Source organism: Ptiloglossa arizonensis, chromosome 2 (assembly GCF_051014685.1).
Source record: "Ptiloglossa arizonensis isolate GNS036 chromosome 2, iyPtiAriz1_principal, whole genome shotgun sequence".
Classification (NCBI taxonomy): domain Eukaryota; kingdom Metazoa; phylum Arthropoda; class Insecta; order Hymenoptera; family Colletidae; genus Ptiloglossa; species Ptiloglossa arizonensis.
Window position 1 is genome coordinate 32,907,831 of NC_135049.1, and position 21,136 is coordinate 32,928,966.

The following is a 21,136-nucleotide window of genomic DNA, read 5'->3' on the forward strand; positions in this document are numbered from 1 at the left end:
AAACGCGGATAAATCCAGCCCCGGATAAAAACGATAACGCGGTATCGTTGCGGTGCGCAAACGCGATCGAATTAATATCGTCGGTTAAAGTTTTTCGAGCGAGGAACACCGTGCAAAAACATTCGTTCGATCGTTATCGAACCGGTCTATCGAAAAAGAAAGCAGCCTCGCGTTTCGTTCGGCCGCGTTCGCAAAAGGAAGGAAATCGAGCGCGGTGCTCGGTATTCCGCGGGCTCTTGGACGGTACGGTACGGAAGGGAAGGGGAGAGGTGGGGAGGGGAGGAAAAGAACGGGGTTAAAACTTGTTAATGGCCCAGGTTTATCGATAGGGCGTCAACTACCCCTACTGACTGCAGTCGCACCGGCGTAGTGCACGCGAGCGCATACGTATCTCGGCACGAGCTACCTCCATATTGTCGCGCCTAGAAAGAATTCCACACGCATCCGTGTACACACACCGGGTGAACCTCGAAGCAAGGGTGTGCGTATTTACAGCGGGGAAACATCAAGACCGCTGACACACGGTGAAATATGGGGTCGAAACGGGTGTGGCAATTAAAGCATGCCCCCCTTCCCTGACCCTCCCTCCCTCTCCTAGTCTACGTTCTCGTGACTCGTGCGCGACCGATTTCGTATTTACGTACGCGCGAATACACGAACCGACACGAACCGACACGAATCGCGAATCACGAATCACGAATCGCGAGTCGCCGGCGTTATTTTCAAAGTACGCGACGAGGAGAAAACGCGGCGAACCGTTCGAAAGAATTATGCTTTTATCGTTGATAAGCGAGTCGCGGCGAATCCGCGGAGACCGTACGCGCTGCCCGGGGCTTTTTGTTCGAAACGTGCGTGCGCGCGCGCGCGCGCGCTCACATCCCCGCGCACGTGCATATTAACGACCAGGAATTGAATTCGCGTTACGAGCACAGAGCCCGTGGCGTCGGAAACTGGAAATACGAAACAACGGACGATAGAGAACAAAAAAAAAGAAAAAAGGTAGAGCATCGGTATCGCCCTCGTTGATCGATGTTCGTGATTTTCACGGAGTCGTAGAGTCGTTCGGCGCCGTTGAAAAACGATACGTCCAGTTTCGGAGACGCGTTGAATTTCCGCAGCAAACGCAATCGTCGAAAAGATCGCGCGTTTCGCGATTCAGCAGCCGCGGTTTGCTCGACGCGGGAAATTTTACTTGGCGCGAGCGAATCGGTTCGTTGACGCGCAAATCGTCCGCAGCGTGACAAAGCGGGACGAGGCGCGAGGGAAGGTACACCTAACCGGTCTCTTATCGGGTTGCTCGAGGGGTAGAAAAAATCCGAGGCGAAAACCGCGTACGGAGACCGGGTCTTCGATTCCGTTGCGTTCGGGTCATCCGGACAACGGAACGCAACGACGAAGAGAGCTACACCTTCACGGACCTGTTCGTATTTCTCCAATTCCTGATGGTAGATCTGCCTAATTTGAGCGAGCTTGGCTCTGTAGTCCGAATGTTCGATGGCGTTGTCGGGTTGTCCAGGTGGTCCAGCCGCTGCAGCCGCCGACGCCGATGCTGCCGCTCCCGCTCCGCCACCCTTCTCCGGTCCGGCTACTCCCTCCGCGATCAACATGTTGTCCAACCTCATTAGCTGCGGATCGGGTGGCTCCTCTTCCTGCGTGTTTCGTAACGAAAGCACTGAAACAGCGACAAATTGTACAAACGTTAGTCGGTGGTTCGAGGCACGCTGCGCGCGCGCGCAATGGCGACCGGTTCGATTCGTTTCGAAAATTTCCGCGCGCGACGAGAGCGATCGGTGCGAATTTTCGTTGCGCTCTCTCGGTTCAAGGCCGAGGATAAATAGGAAACTCAACGGGGGTGCTCGCCACCGACGGTGAAATACGACCTATCGCCAAGGAGGGTTACGAGAAGAGTTACAGGGCTCGACGAGTTACGTGCTTTGTTCGAGCGAGTCACGGTCGGGAAAGGTTCGGAAATATCGCTCCGAAGGACTGGATCGTCCGAGGAGTTTCGAGCGACTTTTGAAAACGATGTCGTCGGACATCGACACCGACGCGAAAAAGACGCGGCGAAAGAATTTTGTCCAACTTTGCCCGACTACCGAAGCGCCGGGAGACGCGGCCCGTAAAAAATCGAGTTAACCAACGGGGCGGTTAACTTTATTATCGCGTCAATTTTTCTCGACGAGCAAGAGGGAGGGAAGGAGGGAGGGAGGGAAGGAAGGAAGGAAGGAAGGACGCGTCCCGTGAACGCGGCGCTCCAGCGAGAATCGAGAAGAGAGCGCGCGGAACTCGGGAAAGTCGCGCGTTTACCGATCGTAAAAGAATCAATTTTGCCGCGGCGTTTCCCTCCCCGGATCTCCATCCCCGTCCAGACCCTTTCGTTCTCTTTGTCTTAAGGGCCGATGCACGCAGTGCTTTAGAACGGGGTGGTTTTCCGCGGTGTAACAGTGGTTTTATTGTACTTTTACGGCGCATGATGGAGCTGGACGACCCATAAAACCACGGGGGTAGCGAGGGAGTCGGAGTCGGAGTCGGGTCTCTCTTCTTCCCACGCTCAGGGTCCGTGTGTGACAGTTCTTTCAGAAAGATGCAACCCCGTCTTCGACAGTTTTCACCCTCTTCGCGTATAAAACCAACACGTGCACGCGCGAGTAAGCACACGCCGAGGGGATCAACGGCTGCGCGAGAAACTCGTGCAAACTGCCGCGAGATATACTTCCCTGCGGATTACCGATTACTCTTCCGGCGATTTGAAAAACCAACCGGGGCGTTGCATCGCCGAGCGGAAATTTACCCGGAGATCGTTCCGCGATAACGCTCGTACGCTCGTACGCGCGTAGAGAAATTACCGCGGATTCGAAAGGGAGCTAGCAACGTCGCTCTCGCGAAACGTTTCGCGACGATACACCGAACGCGAGTTACGATACTCGCGCGAACGTAATCGTTCGCCCTACGAATCCCTCGACCGAGAGTCGAGCATCGAATTAATTACGTTCCGCGGTCGTTCGAGCCGTAATTTAAATTCGTTAGGAGTTTTTTCTCGCTCCGCTCTATGCTTCCTCGCCGATGGAGAAAAAAAAGTCTCGGGAGACGAACGCGGAGCGGGAAGGGGTTGAAAGTTTCGCCGGGATTCGCGGGAGCGTGAAACGAATGCGCGGAACTAATGCATTTATACGAAGTGTAACAATTAGGCGGCGCAGCCCCGACGAAGGGGTCGGAGTTTGAAATTTCTCCTGGGGTCTCGGACGGGAAGGGCGAAGACGCAAAGTCGATCACTGGGGAACCGTTTCCTCGAGAAAGATGTTGCGCTAACTCTGTCACGGTCTTCCCGTTCCTTTAACGAATCTTAGCTTCGCGCGAGGGAATCGTCTCGAAAGTTTTCGCCGAATCCCGAGAAACTCGATTCGCGATTCGCTTCGACTCGCGGACCTCGCACCGATACTCGAAAGATAAGGTTCCTCGAAAACGGCCGGTTCTCGGTTTTACAGGAACGACTCTCCGAAGAGGGCGAAACACCGGTCGGAGGTGCGTCGTTAAAACTTTGCCGGCTCTCGAACCGTTCGCGCTACAGCTCGCAATTAAAAATGAAAAACCTTTGGCCACCGCGTCGTTCGGCCGTAGACGAGCCGAAGTAAAACGCAAGTTTACCGCGATGCCGTAAGGAACAAGTTGTTCCGTTGAAAGTTAAAGGTCCGGGAGCCATCGACGGTACTTTCGTTTATTCGTTACGAGGGCGTCGAGAGCCATCGAGGAAAAGAAGAAGAAGAAGAAGAAGAAGAAGAAGAAGAAGAAGAAGAATAAGAAGAAGAATAAGAAGAAGAATGAGAAGAAGAAAAGTTCCCCGCGTTTCGTGATCGAAATCTCGCTAGGTTCGTTCCCGGTGAATCGCGAAACGAAGAGGTGCGAGGTGGTGCGCTACGTGCGCGAAATTAAACGCTTCGACGAAATTATTTTCGGGTATCGAACGGTAAGAAAGTAATCGGGGGTGGCTTACGGGCAATAATCTGGCCATTAAGGGGTGTAAGGGGAGGCCCTTGGTACCGCGTCGCCGAGGCGCAGGGACTGCTAACCTCCTGCGGGGGTCCTTACAAGCACGTAAACTCGGTTTTACTAGCAGTTAACATTTTACGACTCGGACGGTCTGCCCGACTCTGTACACTCTGTTTCTCCGTTGCTCGCGTTGCGTGCGAATGGCCCGCGTTCCTTCCTGTTGCTACCCTTCTCTCTCTTTCCCTCTCGCAGCGCTTTATCGCTCTCTATCGCTCTCCATCGCGCCCTAGCCTCTTGTCGACCGAGCTGCGCGTATTCGTCACAACACACGAGTTCGCGCGAAACACTGGCTATACAAACGTACGCGCCGCGGCGACAACGTTAACGCGCGTCGTTTTCGAGGGTCGTTAGCGAGCGAACTACGTTAATATGACACCCCGTTGAAGATCGAGCTAATTGCCCGACTAATTCGCCGGTCCCGCTATTCTCCCGAGCACACGAGACAGAATTTCTACCGTTTAGAAGAATCGCCCGTACCCTGTCGCGTCGCGTGTACGCTCGCGAGTCGTGACAAAGAAGAATCGAACAACCGGTCGGCACCGTGCGCCCGGTGACCGCGGTCCTTCGAAATATTTTCGGTGTTTTTCTTCGTTTCGATACCGTACTCTTTTCTTTTTCGCGTTACATCGGGTCGTTGTCGTTTTTTTCCCTTCCCGTGCCGGACGAGTCCGGTTTCCCTCGAACGAATAAATACGCGAACGCGTTGGTTTTCGTGCGCCGTAAAGTTTCCGCTCAATATCGCGATTCACCTGCTTATCCGCCGGTGTTCCTACAAATATGCAAGGGCTGCGTGCACAGGGGCGTGGAGAAAATCGAAAATCCCTGGTCGAAACAACCCTTGGGATAATTTAGATTCGCGAAGCGGAGTGGAGGTATGGCAACAGCAGCGGCGGCAACGAGCGGCGGTGGAACACCGCTGGTGTGTATTGATCTAAACGGGAACCCGTGAAAGCAATTAAGATAAGGCACGGTAACAAAGGGTTGTCGGCTGCTACCCGCTTTTCACCGTAGGAAAACAGAAAAGAGAGAGGCAGGGGGAAATAGAAAGAGCCACGAACCAGATGGAACCGGATACGCCACGGAGAAACGGACTAAAGCCCGAATATCGCCGAGAAGTCGCGACGCGTATCGCGCGTGCTTTCCCACCGACTTAAATCCACGGTTGCCATCGAAACGGGACCGTAAGTCAGCCCCTTGAATCGTTTCTACGTCCGAGAAACGTTACGTTCGTTGCGTTCGTTCGTTACCGGTTTTTACGCTCCGAGATACGGCCGATCGCCGTAAAGATCGACGAATCGCGAGGATGCCGCAGGTGGTACACGGACGGTGGTACGCGACGTTAAACGCGAATAAGTTGAACCGTAACGAACGGCGCAAACAAAGACGAGAATTAATTACGATCCGCTCGACGCTAATTCGCATTGCCGGCCAACCGTCCTCGCGGAGCTAGCAAATTTTACGCTCCCAAATATTGGAGTTAGCGTAATTAATAAGATACAACCGGTAGCACGAGTATACTCGTGGCTGGAATAACGGCCCTATCGACCGAGGCTGGTCGGGAAACGCGGCGGCGGAACGTAAGCATCTGTTTCCAGCGAAATGCACGCGGACAACTTTCAACGAGTATTCGGGACCTCGACGACGAGTATTTACGGTCTTGGAGGACTCGTAGCGATCGCCGAACCGAGTAAAAAATTCTCAACCACGTGGTACACATATGGCGGGATAGGTAACGTCCTCGTTCCATCGATTCCTCCTTACTGTGAACGCGACCTAATCGACGACCCGGAGAGTCGAATATCTTCGAACGCGATATTAAACGATGGAACGTTCCCTCGACAAAATTGCGAACCGAGGATCCCCTCTTGTCTATCGAAACTACCGAGTCTTCAACGCCGAGATAAGATTACATTTATGCCCAGAGGTTGACTCCAGGTGGATCCGTATCCTGACCCAGTTCAAAGATCCTTTCAACCGTCTCTCGGCAACATCCGAGGGAATCGATTCCGAAAATCCATTCAATTTTTTTCTCCGTCTCTGTTTCGCGCGTTCGACCCTCTCTCGGTCTCGGTATAATACGCGCGGACCGGGTCCAGATGTAAGACCGAGGGAACGAAAGAGGACAGGCGAGGAAAGGAAGGCAGCTCGGAATGGCTGCTCTTTTAATTCGAGGGTGAATCCTGTCGGCGGGGCCGTTGGATCGCACGGGGGTGCGAAAGAGAAACGCGGGCCAAAGGAAGACGGCCGAGCGTTACCCTCCGGGATCCGATATCGACACCGAGCCGTAAGAATATCCCGGCCCTCTTCTGATTTACGAAAGAAATCGAGACACGAGATGTTCCGCGTTGTTGATATCGTGTTTCGCCCCGTCACGAACGCCGCTTCTGCTCGAGTGCTTTCGGAAAGGTAAGATGGTCGCGTGTCGGGTATTATCGCATCCTCGGAACGGAATGGAAAAAAAATCGGATCCTGAGAAAGACGAGCGTTCGTTCCGCGGGTCCTCGAGCCGTTTACCTTGCCTTCTCGACGACCAAAGTCCCGTTTCTTCCATTGTTCGAACGACCCTCGCGCGACGCGATATCCCCGACGAACTCGCCTCCGCGTTGCTCGACGAGCGTGCTCCCGCCGATCGCGCGAAAAACGCGAGCGAGTCGAGAATAAAAAAAGGAAGAAGAACAAAAAAAAAAAAGAGATCCACGCGGCTGGTCGAAACCGGTTTTTAAAAATTGCACACCGCAAGCTGCATCGCGCGCGACGTTGTAACGTCGCGCGGTACCCAATCCCGAATTGCTCGACGTAATCCGCGAGAGAAAAAAAAGAAGAGAGAGAAAAAAAGAAAAAAGAAAAAAGAAAAAAAACAAACGCACTGGCACGCCGGAGTGAAATATTTATTTTAATCCGGCGGCCGTTACGCGTTATAACGCGCACCGTAAACCGACGCCGCGCGTACGTTTCCCGAGCGTGTAAAAGTTATCAGGCGGCCGCCGCCACGAGCAGCAGAGTTCGGAATTTCTCTCCGCGGATAATAATAACGTTTCGGACGTCGCAGACGACGGGGTGCGCCACGCTTCCGGCCTGGACGCCGACTCCGCTCCCGTCGTTTCCCGTCTCTCCCGGCGAGCCACAACTTTTCCACGATTTCTTTCGCGCTTTGGCAATTCCGTGCTTCCGTTTCCGCGAAAAGAATCCTCTGCGAACGGTTTCTCGCGCTCGCGCTCGCGCTCGCGCCGATGTTTTTCCAGCGTCGACGCGGAAAGCGTCTCCTTTCCTCTCCCTCTCCAGCTCGGTCCCCACCTCTCGCGTTCCGTCGCTCCAGGCGTCGTTTCCTCGCCGAGTTCCGCGCGTCGAATTCGCTCGACCGTGTCTTCGGGCATGCCTTCGCTCGCTCGCTCGCGGTCTCCTCTTTCCCGCTTTTATTATTTTCTTCCTTTCCTGGGAGTGACTTCCGGCGGGAGCGGGTGCTCGTCTCTTTTCCGTTCGCTGCCGCCACCGCCACCGCCGTGGCCGTCGTGGCTGCCGTCGCCGCCACCGCCGCCGCGCGGCTTTTCCAGCCGCCGTAAATCAAAACTCGACGCGAAAACGCGGCCGAACGCGCGAAACCCCACGTACCGGGTGTCTCGAACGACCATCGATCCCCCTCCTCGTTGAACGAGAAATACAGCTCGCGCGATGCGACTAGCGAATACCGGTATTCGACGAGGACGCTCGACGAGAAACCGAGTCGATCTGCCCTTCGCACGGAAAAGAAGAACCGATGCTCGAGTCTTCCTCGCGCTGAACCGGACAATTTTTAATTAAGACGTAAATCCTTCGCGAGACTGTCTCCCGTTCGAGCGCGTTATCCCCGTCTCGAGTTACACCGCGTCCTGCGAAGCGCAGAGAAATATATCGTATCGTATCGCAGCGAAGAAAGACAACGAGGAGGAGAAAGGAGGTAGGGGGAAGGCGTTCAAGAACCGTGGAGCATCCCCTCCGCTGGTCCGAGAAGAAAAGAGGGTGGAAGCGTCGGTGGCCGTGGGGGTCGAATAAAATTTTACGGCCGCGAAATCGTCCAATAATTGTTACGGCTCGCTTTGATCGCGTAAAACACGTCGTAAATGTCGAAAGGGACGACCCCCTGGTCGACAGGAATTACTCTTAACTCCCGCACCGGGTATTATGCCGCATTACCGGCGGTGCTGCGTTTGCGTCTGCACGCTTCCGCTGTCTCCTGCTCTCCCTACGGGTTCCGTCTTCGTCTCGTCCATTTGGAAAACCTTATCGCGCGGTCGGATCCGCACCCCGTAAACGCGCCGAGAGTAGAGACGGCTTCGGGCGTTCTGCGACCGGTCTCGTCCGATCGCGCGTTAATCGAGCGACGTTGACGCTTCGACGCGACCTCTCTCTCGCGTTTCGCGCGGAAACTTTCGTCCGTGCGAGAAAACCGATGCGCTCCTTGCTCGGAAACCGTTCAAAGTCCCGACCAACGTCCTTCTCTCTCTATCTCTATTGGAATCGTTTTCGTTCCCATCGAGCGGTGACACGATCGTCAGTGGCGCGAGCAAAGTCAGTCGCGAATACGCGTTCGGGGAACGCTACTCGGAAAACATCAGGGAGGTTCGCTTGGCAACAAGTGAAATTGGACAAAGCGTTCCGTTCGAGAGAGAAACGGATCGCTTCGGTGAAACGTCGACGATTACGAGACGAGTCGAGCGCGAGCCATAGGTCGTAGGGACGCAATCGCGCGATGCTCGCGAATTTTCGCGCAACCGAGGACGTTGTTCCCGGCTGGTCGAGGAACGTACCGTTCGTCGATCGCGCTCACCGGAATACGATTCGGTCCCGACGAGAAGACTCGGTCAACAGCGCGCAGAAATATACCGCGACGTTAAGGTCATCGCGGGATCCGCGATCGCGAGTTCCCTATCTGTCGCGAGCATCTGGTCGCGCGCATCGAGCCGACGCGTACCGTTAAGTCTACCAGGACGGTAGAGAATCACCGTAAAGATGCAACGACTCTTGGAACTTTCCATCTCGAAGGTATCCTCCGCCGTGGGTTCTCGACGGGACAACGTCCGCGAGAGCTCGGCTGTAGGCGAAATACTCTCCGTAAACTCCGAACTCGACGCTTCTTTTCAGGCTCGCCGGGAGCAATCTCTCGGACCGAAAGAACCCCACCGTTAATATATTCGAGCAAAAAGATTACACGGTGCAAAAATATCTCGAGCGGTAGTCCGCCGCGCTTACGTGGGGCTTCTCCTTTCCTCGTTCCTCCGGCTCGCGGCGTCGCTCGGTCTCTGTCGTTTCGAGAGAGCGGAGGGCGCGCGGGAGCGCGCGAGAACGAGCACGGTGCCGTTGCTCCGCGTGTGTGCGAGAACGCGCGCACTCGCGCACTCGCGCACTCGCGCACTCGCGCACGCCTCTACGCCAAGAGGTCGGGCAAGATCTTTTAATGAAACGCGGATGTTAGAATGGCAGGAATGCTGCAAAATGGTCTAGGCGTGCTATGTACTCTACGTGCAAGGTACGCGCGCGCGACTCAGACACCGCCGGACTGGGTGCACGCTCAGGGATCTCGCGCGTACACACGGGGAGCCGTGAACGCGCGCGCAACCAGGAAAAGCATCCACCGCGTAAAATATACGTATGTACGGGGAGCGCTCGGGAGAACGTACATGGCGGCGTCTCGAGGCAAATTAAGCCCCTCGACTCCGCTTCGGCTTCGTTATTGAAGCGGCATTCCTGCTCGGGAACCCTCGAGGACTCGTCTCTCTCTCCTGTGTACGCCGCGACAACGATAACTAGACTTTTTAATAGCTCAATAACGACCGAAGATATTCGCGACGAGTTAACGAGGAACGAGAGAGGCCCGCGGATCGCGCGCACGGTTACCACCACCCTTTCTCCGGTTACGAGCCATCGAAATTTATCGGCTCGTTTCGCGAGCGTTTGCGCGTTCCGTCGCCCCGACTTTTCGTACCGCGCGAACCCAACTAAAAACGTAGCTTCGCTACAGCGACGGGAACTTTTCCGAACCGTTCTCCCATCGCCGTTCTTACTCTCCGTTTCGAAGTTCGCGTTCCCTCTACCTCTATCTCGCTCGACGATCGAAGCCGAGATCGTCTCCCCCTTGAACGGTCTATTGTATCGGGCCGAACTGCGAGAAACAAGAACAAGGAGCGACTCGTCGAGCGAGCGACGCGACGGCCTTTATCTTTGTAACACTTTTGTTTCCACCGTTGTCCAGGAGCTACGCTTTCGCAGCTTCGGAGTTAACGACGGAGGATACGGGCTTCCCCTTCGAGTTTACGCGAGAACGGTAGCCCTCGCGAAAACGAGGTACGATATAATTGGGCGAGATTAACGCGAACACAAAGATTCCCGATGCCGTTCCAGCGATACCGGCGTTAATAGGGCTACGATAAACGAGGGTAGACCGTGACGCGAGTTCGTTCCCGCGAAAGCGAAGCGAGAACGGGCCGCAAGGGTGACCGACAACCGAAGACAAAAGGGTGGAAGCTGCTGGATGCGTCGGAAACGAGCAGAGTGGAAGACCAGAAGAAAGAAGTATTGATAAAACGTTGCGAGACTAAAGAGAACAGGAGAGAGGGAGGGAAGGGGAGAGAAAACGCGCAACCGGATCGAGAAAGAAATTCTTATTGCCTGGCAAGTCCGGCTTTTCCGCAATATACAGCACAGGTGTACCGAATGTGTACACCCCGTCCCACCCTCCGTCGTACACCCACTCGTCCGTAAGGGTAGAAACAGCTTCGTGCACGCATGGTCAGGACCGTATTCTGTCTAGCGAAGCCCATTACTCTTTGCTCTTGTTTCGTTTCTCTCGACCGTAACATCCACCTCTTTTCCTTTTTTTTTCTTTTTCGTTTTTGATGCGATACGCTGGACGTATCGTTCATAGAGAAACAGAGAGAGAGAGAGAGAGAGAGAGAGAGAGGAGAAAGAAAGTACAGTTATCGTTTTCCAGACCGTTACCGAGTTCTTCCGGCGAGAGACGACCCGAATGCGTAACTCGCGGCAAAACGGAGGATATTTTGTTCGCGACGGAGCTCGTCGATACCGCTGGTAAGCTGGACCGCGGAAACGCAGCTACCCCTTCCGTTCCCGATAACGAGGTACGCGAGAGCCTCCCGGCCGAGAAAATTACAAGCCTCGACGACTCGCGATGGAAAACGAGGAACCAACGTTGTTATTACGAGCGGAGCGGAACCTTATTGGAAGCGGACGATGCGTAAAAATAGCCGAGCGAATTTCTACTTAAACCCGTTGTAAAATTCAACGGTAAACGGTAATCGATTAAACGAACCCGACAAGAGGCGGCCGTGTACACCGCGGAACCTAAACTCTAGCAGCTTCGTGGTCTATAACGCCTAATGACTCTATAACCTGGTTTATACCCCCGACGGGCGCCGAGCCATCCGCGAGAAACCGGTAAACCAGTTTTCGCGGGACACCGTTCCACGGGCCTGTAAATCATCGAACGCGTCTTCCGTCTCCGATCACCCGACGCGAAACCCGGACAGGGGGTTGTCGCGCGCAACTTCCATCGAAGGGTCGCCGAAGATTAATCCAGTCTCAACGATCTCGAGCGACCGACGAGGGAGGAGTAACTTCCGATACGAATCGTGCGCGTTCGAACGAACGACTCGACTACCGTGAAACCGTTCGCGATCTTGCAACGAGGAAACACTTTTCGCTCGGACGTTTTTCCAGAAGCAACGAAAATTCGTCGCTCGATCCCGTCGAACGAATCCTCCCCTCCCCCGTTCGTTTTTTCAAATCCGAATCGCCGTTAAAATCTGCTCGTTTCTTCCGCGAGCGTGTATTTGTTATTTCCTGGCTGGAAAAATCCTGCCGAGCTGCGGAGTATTTCCTTCGGAGTCCTCGTCCAGAGACGAGCGAGAGGGTGGGAGAGAGGGACAGAGGGAGGTAGAGCGAGCGGTTTCCTCCGTCGTTCCTTCTCGAAGGGGTGGGCGAACGGTATACCGAGCAGAAGGAAGACGGGGCGAGGAGAGAGGGCTTGCTGGCTGGTGGAAGAGAGAGGAGGGCGAGAGGCGAGAGGCGAGAGGCGAGAGGCGAGAGGCGAGAGGCGACAGGGGGTAGACCGAGGTTCCTGGGGGTGGAGGCGCAGGAGGCAACGTGGCGTATTGATCGAGTGGCTCTCGCGTCGAGCGCCGCCGGTTTCGAGCCACCCGGTATAGGTTAGCGTCTGCGTTCGCGTTCGCGTTCGCGTTCCTAGACGAGGATTCGTCGTTCAAACGTATGCCCGCCACCGCGCACCGTCCGACCACTGTTTACGCGTCCACCGTTTCACGGGGCAGGGGCTGCGTTCCGAAATACGGATCTCACCGGATTTCGATCGCAACGACTTTTCGCGAAAAACCACGAGAAGATCCGTTCCGTCGAGGTATACGCGAAGCGAGTTACGATCTTCCGGCTGGACGCGCGTACCTCGAACGAAACAACATTTCAACCCTTTACGCTCGGGCGTATTTCAAGGCGACATTCATAGCCTACTCGAGCTGTCGTTTCGACTCGCGTAGGCGCGCGTAACGGCCGATGCGTAATCTATTCCAACCGATCTTTACACGGGAAAAATACCGTACCTCGAGAATTCCTAGCGAAGACGCGCCGTAACTCAGCGTTCCGCGCGGTCACGCCTTTGCTCGAGGACGTTATCCCTCGAACGACGGAAATCCGATTCTATTTCGGGTGGAATCGACCGCGTCTTCGAAAGGGCCGCTCGCGATCCCTCTACCTGCGTCGCTCGGCCCGATGTTTGTCAACCGCTGAATCAGCCTGTACGTTTTCCCTCCCGTATATACACGCGGATATAGTGGATCCGCGCGCGTATACGCGGTGCACCAAACTGTACGCGAGTGGTTCGCGTGGGGAGGACGAGAGGCAATGGTCAGAAAATAACTCAGTCGGCGCGTTCCCATGTGCACGGACCCCGAGTGTGTACGTGCTCGCGTGCATGCGTGCATGCGTGCGTCCGTGCGTGCGTGCGTGCGTGCCGTGGATGTGGGCGCTGAAAACACCGTGATCTATGGTATGCGCATCCCACGAATAACACGGTGACACTTGGCCTGGAAAATCACCGGCGGCGTACTCGCGCGGAAGCACGGACTTTTCCAGGTATATATGTCCGCGAATATGCATAAACATCGATTTAAAAAAAGACAAACGAAAAAAGAAAAAAAGAACAAAGTGCGCGATAGACGCGTCTCGTCCTACGACAGCGAATGAAAATTTCGACGAAGCGAGTGGAATCCCCAAAGCGGGAAAAATACCGAGCGTCGCGAACGATCTTCCGGCGAGACCGCGTTATTGCGTCCGGATCGGCGATCAATTTTCCAACAGCTTCCCGCGTTGGCGGACCATTATCGACGGTAAACGTTGATATCGCGTCGCACTTGCGCCCAAAGGACCGATTCTATCGGCAAGATCGGACATCCCGAAGGAAAAGGGTAACGAGCGTTCGACGGAGATCTCCCGAACCGCTCGAAAATTAAAGTTCCGCGATAGCGATCCGCGCCAGATTCTCCTGTATTTTACATTCCTTTCTTCTCCGTTTTGATGTTATTTCCGCGCAAAGTCTTACAAACGACGCGACCGTGAGAACCAAAGACCGCGTTACGTTTCGGAAATTTTCCACACGGGCGACCGGTATCCCTTTTCACGGATGGACAGCGTACGTAGACTTTCGCGTTTCATTTTCGTGCCGGCGGCTCCCACGGGCCTCGTAAACGCGTCGGTGCATCACCATTGGAAAAACTACACCCTCGCCTTTCCGTCTCGCCCCGATTCGATTTCCGACTAACGAGACGAACCCTCGCGGTCTCTGCCGAGCACAGAAACACCGGACGGCTAAACTAAACGTATCGGCGGTAAAAATTCCGCCCCGAGGGACAATCTCGTTATCTCCGTCGCCTGTGAAAAAGCATCGCGAGAGCTCGGCCTCCGTTAAATTACAAAATAACCGAGACGTTTCAATTCCACCGAACCCCGTTGCTTTCGGTCAGATGTCCAAGTACTTTGGAAAAAATGTCGGTCGAGGAGTGCTACGGCTCTCCTGGGAAACGCTCGTCGTTACAATATCGAAACGAACGGTGGATTTCGAATGATTTGTAAAACGAGCACGGTTTTTTTTTTCGTTCGCGCAGCCAGGAGGAATCGGATAATACGGTCGTTCGCGGAGGTTCGAACGGAGCCGTGGAGATCGGACCGGGGAGAGCGATCCGTCCCTGAGAAAGGGTGGACCGATGCCACTGTCGGCCGAGCTTCGTCCCCGTCAGTCGTCGCGTCGAAGGGGAAAGGGGCAAGGCGCTCGATATCGAATCGTCGAAAAACCATCGGCAAAATATCCTCGATGAAACCGTCGCTGCGAAATACCTCGATACCGTAAACTCTAACGGCCCCGCGATTCGTTAACGCTATCGTTTCCTCGTGAAACGAATCTTCCTCGATCGCGGCGCGCGAACAGCGCCCCGATCGCGATAAGCAGTTACGCGCTCGCGTTACTGGAAACGCGCACCGAAACCTATTAAAAATTTCTGCCCCGCGTAGAAGTACGCGCACGTAAACGCAACCCCCTTTCGCGGCTTCGGAGAGACATTTTTCTCGCGTATGCATCGCTGTGTATGCATTATGCATACCGGTAGGATGCCGCAGACTCTTTACGCGGCGAGAATTCGGAATCCTTCGTCGCGAAAATTCTTCGTTCGCGCAACGAGACCGAGTTCCCGTGGCCACCGAGACTCCAACGTTGGATCAACGAAACGTTGCGCGTTCGGATATTCGGAACGCAGCGAGGACTTACCTCGTTTAACGCACCTTCGAACGCGCGACACGGAGCTCTGATAAAAATATATGCTTCTAGGAATAACGATCTCGCGACAAACTCGAGCCCGGTATTCCATTTCTCTCGAACGGAGAAGTCGATGTCCTTTGCGAACTCTCCGCGGCTAAATTCGCACGGTTTCCTCGTTTCGATGTCAGCTCTTCGATCCGACCCATGCGAATTCTGCGTAAAAAATACGTTCCATCGGCGACAGGTGGCCAAAGCCGCGACCTTTTCGAAAGTATATCGGGATCGTCGGGAACGAACGCGACCGAGAGACAAATCGGCGTACGCGAGAATTTCGTTAACCCGTGGTCGCTTTCGGGCTACTTGCAGGGAGAAAAGCGCAACTCGGTTAGGCGGCGTGGAATCGTATCAGGTCCGTGGTACGAGGACGAGGTGCCCCGCGCACTCGAAACGTCATATTCGAGCGCGGTCGCCGTTTCTGTACCAGACACACGGGACCTGTTGCTGTCGAGTTTACGGTGTTTTTACGAGCGACGTTACAGCCACCCCTGAGTACGGGGGCTGAGCACACCCCTCCCCGCGGAAACGATATCCCTCTTCTCATTGCCAGCACCTATGCGAACTCTGGCACGAGAAAAAGAGAGGAATAGAAACCGAAACGACTATCCGTTTATTTCTCCCCCTCCCTCTCTCGCTCTCGCGCGCGCGCTCTCTCCTTCTCTCTGCAGTTGGAAACAAAACGAGCGCGCGAATAATGACTCCGATCATCGCCCGACGATGAAATCTGAATCGCGCGCAAACTATCGAGCACGCTCGGTTGGAAACGCGCGGAACGAGATCGTTTCGAACATCGATCGGTATCCTTTCGATTTCGGGAGGTTATCGAATTTCTCTCCCACCGTGGACGGACGGTTCTCGAAAATTCGTTCCGGTGAAAATCAGCGAACGTCGAGCGGCGATACGGATCGCGATTAGAATTTCGCTCGGAGGGTGACTCGGGTCGGTAGGGTTAGGTCCGTAACGCGGACCGCGAGTCCGAGCGAAGATTAGAAGGCAAGGGGGTTAACTTCCGGCGAAGTTTCGTCTATCCGGGGACGGTTCTCGAGAACGATCGGAGCGCGAGTCGGCGAGTTTCGGTGAAGCACTCGAGGCCGGTACCCCGCGGCAAAAGTCGAAGAGAGGAAGATTCGGGGCGGGTGGTGACTTTGGGCGAGACAGCCTCGCGTACAACGGCGAAGGGTCGCTGGAAATAAGCGGTAAGTTTAGCGAGAGCCGAGAAAGTTTCTGGCCGTCGCCGGCACTGGCTACGAAACTTTCCAACTAGCGAGTTTTGTCTCGCGCAATTAGAAGTTCCCTGTATTATTCATAGCCGAGCCCCCCGCCCCCCGGCCCTTCGTCCCGTGGTTCGTACCTCGAGGGTTCCCGGGTCTCCGAGGTTCTTCTGGCCGTTCCGTCGGTTCGGTTCCCTCTCGCGGCTCCTTCGGCGCGCCGGTTGCGCCTGCCCGCTTCTTCGTAACGCGCAAAACTCAAAGACCACCACGGAGCGAAGGCGCAAGTCGCGCACGGTTCATGAATTTTAATGAAATCTCCAGCCGGAGATGGAAGCTCCCCTTCTCGGTGTTTCTCTCCGTCCCGCCGCCACCTCCTCCTTTTTCTCTTTTAGTCTCGCGCAAACACGCGCGCCCGTTGCCGCTCATCGTCCCGATCTATCGTCTACGCGCGGGTGTTCGCGCTCGCGCTCGATATTCCCCGCGAACTCGCCAACGTAAATAATCGAATCGGGCGCACACCGGAATCTCGATACTTGCGGCCGAGCCACGTTGCATCGTAACGACGAGCGAGCGAAACGGATCGCTTCGGGCAACGAGCAACGAGGAACGAGTACCTCGCGCTCTGCGGTGTCTTCCGTTCGAGACGTTGTTCGTTGTTCGTTAAATTCGCGCGAACGATCGACTCGAGGAACACCGGATAAAAGATTCGAGGGACAGACCGCGCGAGAGGGGCTGGGCTCCCTGTTATCGTATCGGTTACCTCACTCGCTCGAAGAAACTCCACGCTCCGTTTTCCTGCGACCATCGCGGTACCGTCGCACTCCCCTACCGAGCGTTAACCGAGTTTCGAACGCGGAAAATATCCCACCGATAGGAAAACTCGAATTGCACTCGCGGGACGCGTTGCAGGTGTTTGCAACGTTTAATGAGATAACTCGCGGTTGAATTGCGTCGCGAAGAACGGCGGCCGGTCGAGTAAATTGGCGGAGGCGCGAACTCCTCTGGACAAGGGGTCGGTGCGCGTTCGCTCGTAACATTCCGATCCGCTGAACGAAACGCTCGTATTGCTTCGATCGCGGACCCGCGAACCCTCGCGAAACTCTTACGAAGAGGTGACCGCTACGCGACGCGATACGGTATCGCAGTCGCGGTCGGTATCTGGCTGCTATTGTATATACACATATGTATGCACGCGCGAGCAATTCGTCCCGCGATAAAATTATCCCGATACGCTGTTCCAATGACAGACGTACGACGTTCGCCTCAAGGACGAGCTGTCACTCTCTTGTCATCTTCTGCACCGACGGAATTGAAACGGAATTAAATTAACGATAACGGTCTACGGGCGTATGCACGGCACGTAATAACGGGCGCGTACGATCGCAGCTATAGGCGCGCCGCGTCGCCTCGCCTCGACTCGACTCGACTCGACTCGCCTCGACTCGCCTCGACTCGCCTCGACTCGCTTCGACTCGCCTCGACTCGCTTCGCTCGGCGTCGGGTGGCGAGTGGTAAGGTCGTCGCGTGTCCCGGTCTTTTCTAACGCGGAAAACGAGACACGATGATACTTATTTCGTGCCGAGAGAGGCACGCGGTTATTGTTATCCCCGAGGGTGGCATGCCATTCACCCGTCACCTCGAATCCAACCCCTCGACGAACGCGCGTCGCTCCGATGGAAAGCCGCGATTCCACGCCCGTGCCCCGAGACCGTGAATTTCCCGTAGTCTCGGGTTTCCACGAACCTTGGTAAATTCACTACCGAGCCGCGTTCGGGAAACTCGTCGATCGAACGGCCGGCTCGGCTCGCTCGACGAAGACGTCGCGACAGGTGAAGAGAAACCGATTTGAATCCGGACAGCGAATCGAAGAAAAAAGGGGGGCAAGGTTAGATTCCATCGGGAACGTAAAGGGCCTAACGATCCACGGTACGAGCTTCTCCTCGCCCCATGCAATCTCCATAGAATTACCATACGATTAAGAGAATACCGGCCCCTGGTGTACGTACACCGGAGCCAACGCTGGCCCTCGAGAGTCTTCCAATTAGCCTCTCGAAAGATCGTTCTTCTCTCGTCTATATAGATCGCGGCCCGAGTTACCGGGAAAGACACGAGACCTCGGATATACAAGCGAGCCGGATAATCGGGATAAACGTAAGCGGAGGCCCGTGTAAAAAGTAGACGCCCCAACGCCGAGTCGTATTTTCCCTCCGCAAAGACGACGCCCGGTAAAACGTACTCTCTCTCTCTCTCTCTCTCGCTCACCTTTTTAACATTTTGCGACGAGAGGCGTCCGCGATCCAAAGAAATTCCCAAGGAACGTTATCGGGTGCCTCGGACAGCCTCCGAAAAACTCTACGGCCGAGCCGTGGTCCGCTTCGATTAATTATCGCCCGATAAAAACTCGAACACGTGAGTCTACGTACACGCGAGCGGGAAGAATATATCGTCCGTCGCTCGGTACCCCCGACTCCCCTTCCTTCTTTCTCCGACTTTCTCTCTGTCTTTCGGTTTACGAGCTTATTTTACTGGATTTTTATGATATAACGTACCCGCACCTAGCCCCGACCCCGAAGTTTATAGGTTTGCGAGATTTTATCGCGGCGTAACGTATGGTTTGTTAAATCGACCCCCTGCGCCCCACACGCGTGCGCGCTCGCGTTCGCGTTCGCGCTCGCGCTCGCGCTCGAGCGCCCGCCGATTCACGTACGAACGAACACGCACCACGAATTCCGCAAAGGGGCCTCTTGCCGGTAGATATTTATCGCGCGGCACCACGACCCAAGTGGATCCCGGTTCTTTATTTTTCGCAACCCTTCGCGTTTTTCGTACGAGTCGCGACACACTCGGCCGGGACGCTCGAGAATCTTGATTCCGAAGCACGATCGACGAGCGTGAATTTCGCCGCTGAACCGCAACGCGTACGCGCGCCCCACGCTCGTGAATTACGATCACCCGATCGTCCACTCGGAATACCGAAGCCCCTTGCCGCAGTTCCTCGGAAATTATTTTCATCGAGGAACGTCTAACGAAAAATCGTACCATTTCTCCGTATCCTCTTGTACTCGAACTACGATTCGAAAGGTTTCTCGGTGCAGCGCACCGGTCTAACGTAACCTTTTCCCGCGCAAACCGTCTTGCTAGCGCAACGCGTTAATTGTTCTTTCAGTGGTGTGCCACGAGATCGAAATCGATACCGCCGATACGAACGCGAAAGGGTGAAGGGAGATCCTTCCGCGAGGGCGATGACCATAACGACGACTTCCGGTCAGTAACTCCGCGCAATTAAAGCGACTTAAGTGCAATTCCGTTAACGGGACAGCAGTGTAACTGTCGTGTACGACTTGACAGCACAATGCCTCCTCGGTCTCTTGGATTTTCTTTTGTCCGTCGTATCGTTACTCGGCTCGCAACGTGTCCTCCTACTTTTTCAATTACGCGGTACCCTCTCTGTACACGAGCGGCGGAACGCTCGAACGCTCGAACGCTCGAACGCGGGGATCCGGCGTTGCGTGCGCTCGCCAACGGTTCAACGAAAACTCGTTCCAGAAATATCAACGGTGCAAGGTTACCTAGCTCGCACGTGTATTTTCGGATTTTCCTTTTCACCCGTGCGACGCGACGAGACTTTTCGAACAGCGACGCCTACGTCGGCCCTCGTCGCCGGAACGCAACGTGTATCTTATCTGCGACCAAACGTTACGGTAATATTATTGCTCGATAATGCAGCGAGCTTTTATCTTCGCCTATAAATATACAACGTATTGCAACGAGCATATCGAGACTGCATTTACGTAGTTACGAGTGTCGAGACCGCAAATACTACCGCCTTGTGCGTATTTCTTTTCGAGTTTAACACACCGTCGACCGCCGTGTCACCCGTATCCAAGTGACGCGCGAGTTTTCGCAAGGGCCCCGCGCGTAAATTTTTTACCGACCGACACCGATACTCGTATTTTTCAATTTCTACCGTTCGAACGTAGATCGAGCACGTCCACGGCGAACGCGAAAATCCAGCGCGATCGACCGTCGCGCGTTAACGCGCCCGAAAACTACCGATCGTCGAGGCTCGATCGAAGTCTCGGTACAACCGTTTCTTCCCACCCGGTAGACTTTCAGCGGTGTAGGAAACCATCGTGGAAGCTTCCGTCGCGACAGAAATTGCCACGAGACTCAGCCATGGCGAGCGAAAGCTCTCTCGTCCGCTCGGTATCCGCGAGTAAATACACCGGGACTCGGCGCAACCTTTAAAACTTTTCGTAATAAATCAGTGCACAATACGACAGGCTGAAATCGGACAAATCTCGTTAGTCGAGTCGAAGAAGTTTGAGTCTCTCTCGAGAGAGAGAGCGGAAAGGCCGGTTCACCTTGGTTGCTGGAACCCCATCTGCATGCGGGGACCGCGGCCGAAGAAGCGGGAGAAGAACACGAAACGAAAAAAGAACGGAAAGACGGAGAGAAGCCGGAGAAGGCGAAGAAGACGAAGAAGAAGAAAAGGAAATCGAAGCTAGGGGAACGACATTCCAACTGGGGTTGGGACGAGGAGCGTCATCTCTTGGAAAACCGACGCTACCTTTGTACCTTCGGCCAACGATACGACCGAATCCTCGATCGGAATCCTCGAGCGCGACGAGTTTATTCGTTTACCTCGAACGATCAACAACCTCGTACGTTTCCTCGGACGGGAAAAATCTGGAACGGGCACCAACCATGAAAATGATCAGAGGTTTCGAAACCTGGGAAATTTCTCCGCTCGAACGATAAAACGGATCGCGAACGGATAACGGAATCGCGCCAACCGGGGTATATTTTAATCCCGATTCGCGATACAACTTCCGTAAATCGGATATACGGGGAATAGCGGGTTAAATCACGACGTACGAAGCGTATCGCGTCAAACGAGTAAATTACATTATTAATCCTCGGAGCGCGATGCTTCGTTTGGTATCCGTCCCTGCGACGAACGAGCGTTACGAGTCCTCGATGCGTATCCTCGTTAATTGCGATTCATCGT

General features: G+C 54.8%; 1 protein-coding gene across 7 annotated transcripts in view; it reads right to left on the reverse strand.

The window, feature by feature from the left end:
- Window positions 1–21,136, reverse strand: part of Exd (PBX homeobox extradenticle) — a 45,196-nt gene that overhangs the window by 16,941 nt on the left and 7,119 nt on the right. For all 7 annotated transcript variants that reach the window (XR_012991202.1, XM_076305139.1, XM_076305135.1 and 4 more), the window contains one exon: window positions 1,419–1,672. Coding sequence is in view for 6 of the 7 variants with exons in the window: in XM_076305139.1 (XP_076161254.1) it covers window positions 1,419–1,672 (254 nt within the window). In the remaining variant the exon portion in view is untranslated. The remainder of the gene's footprint in view (window positions 1–1,418; window positions 1,673–21,136) is intronic.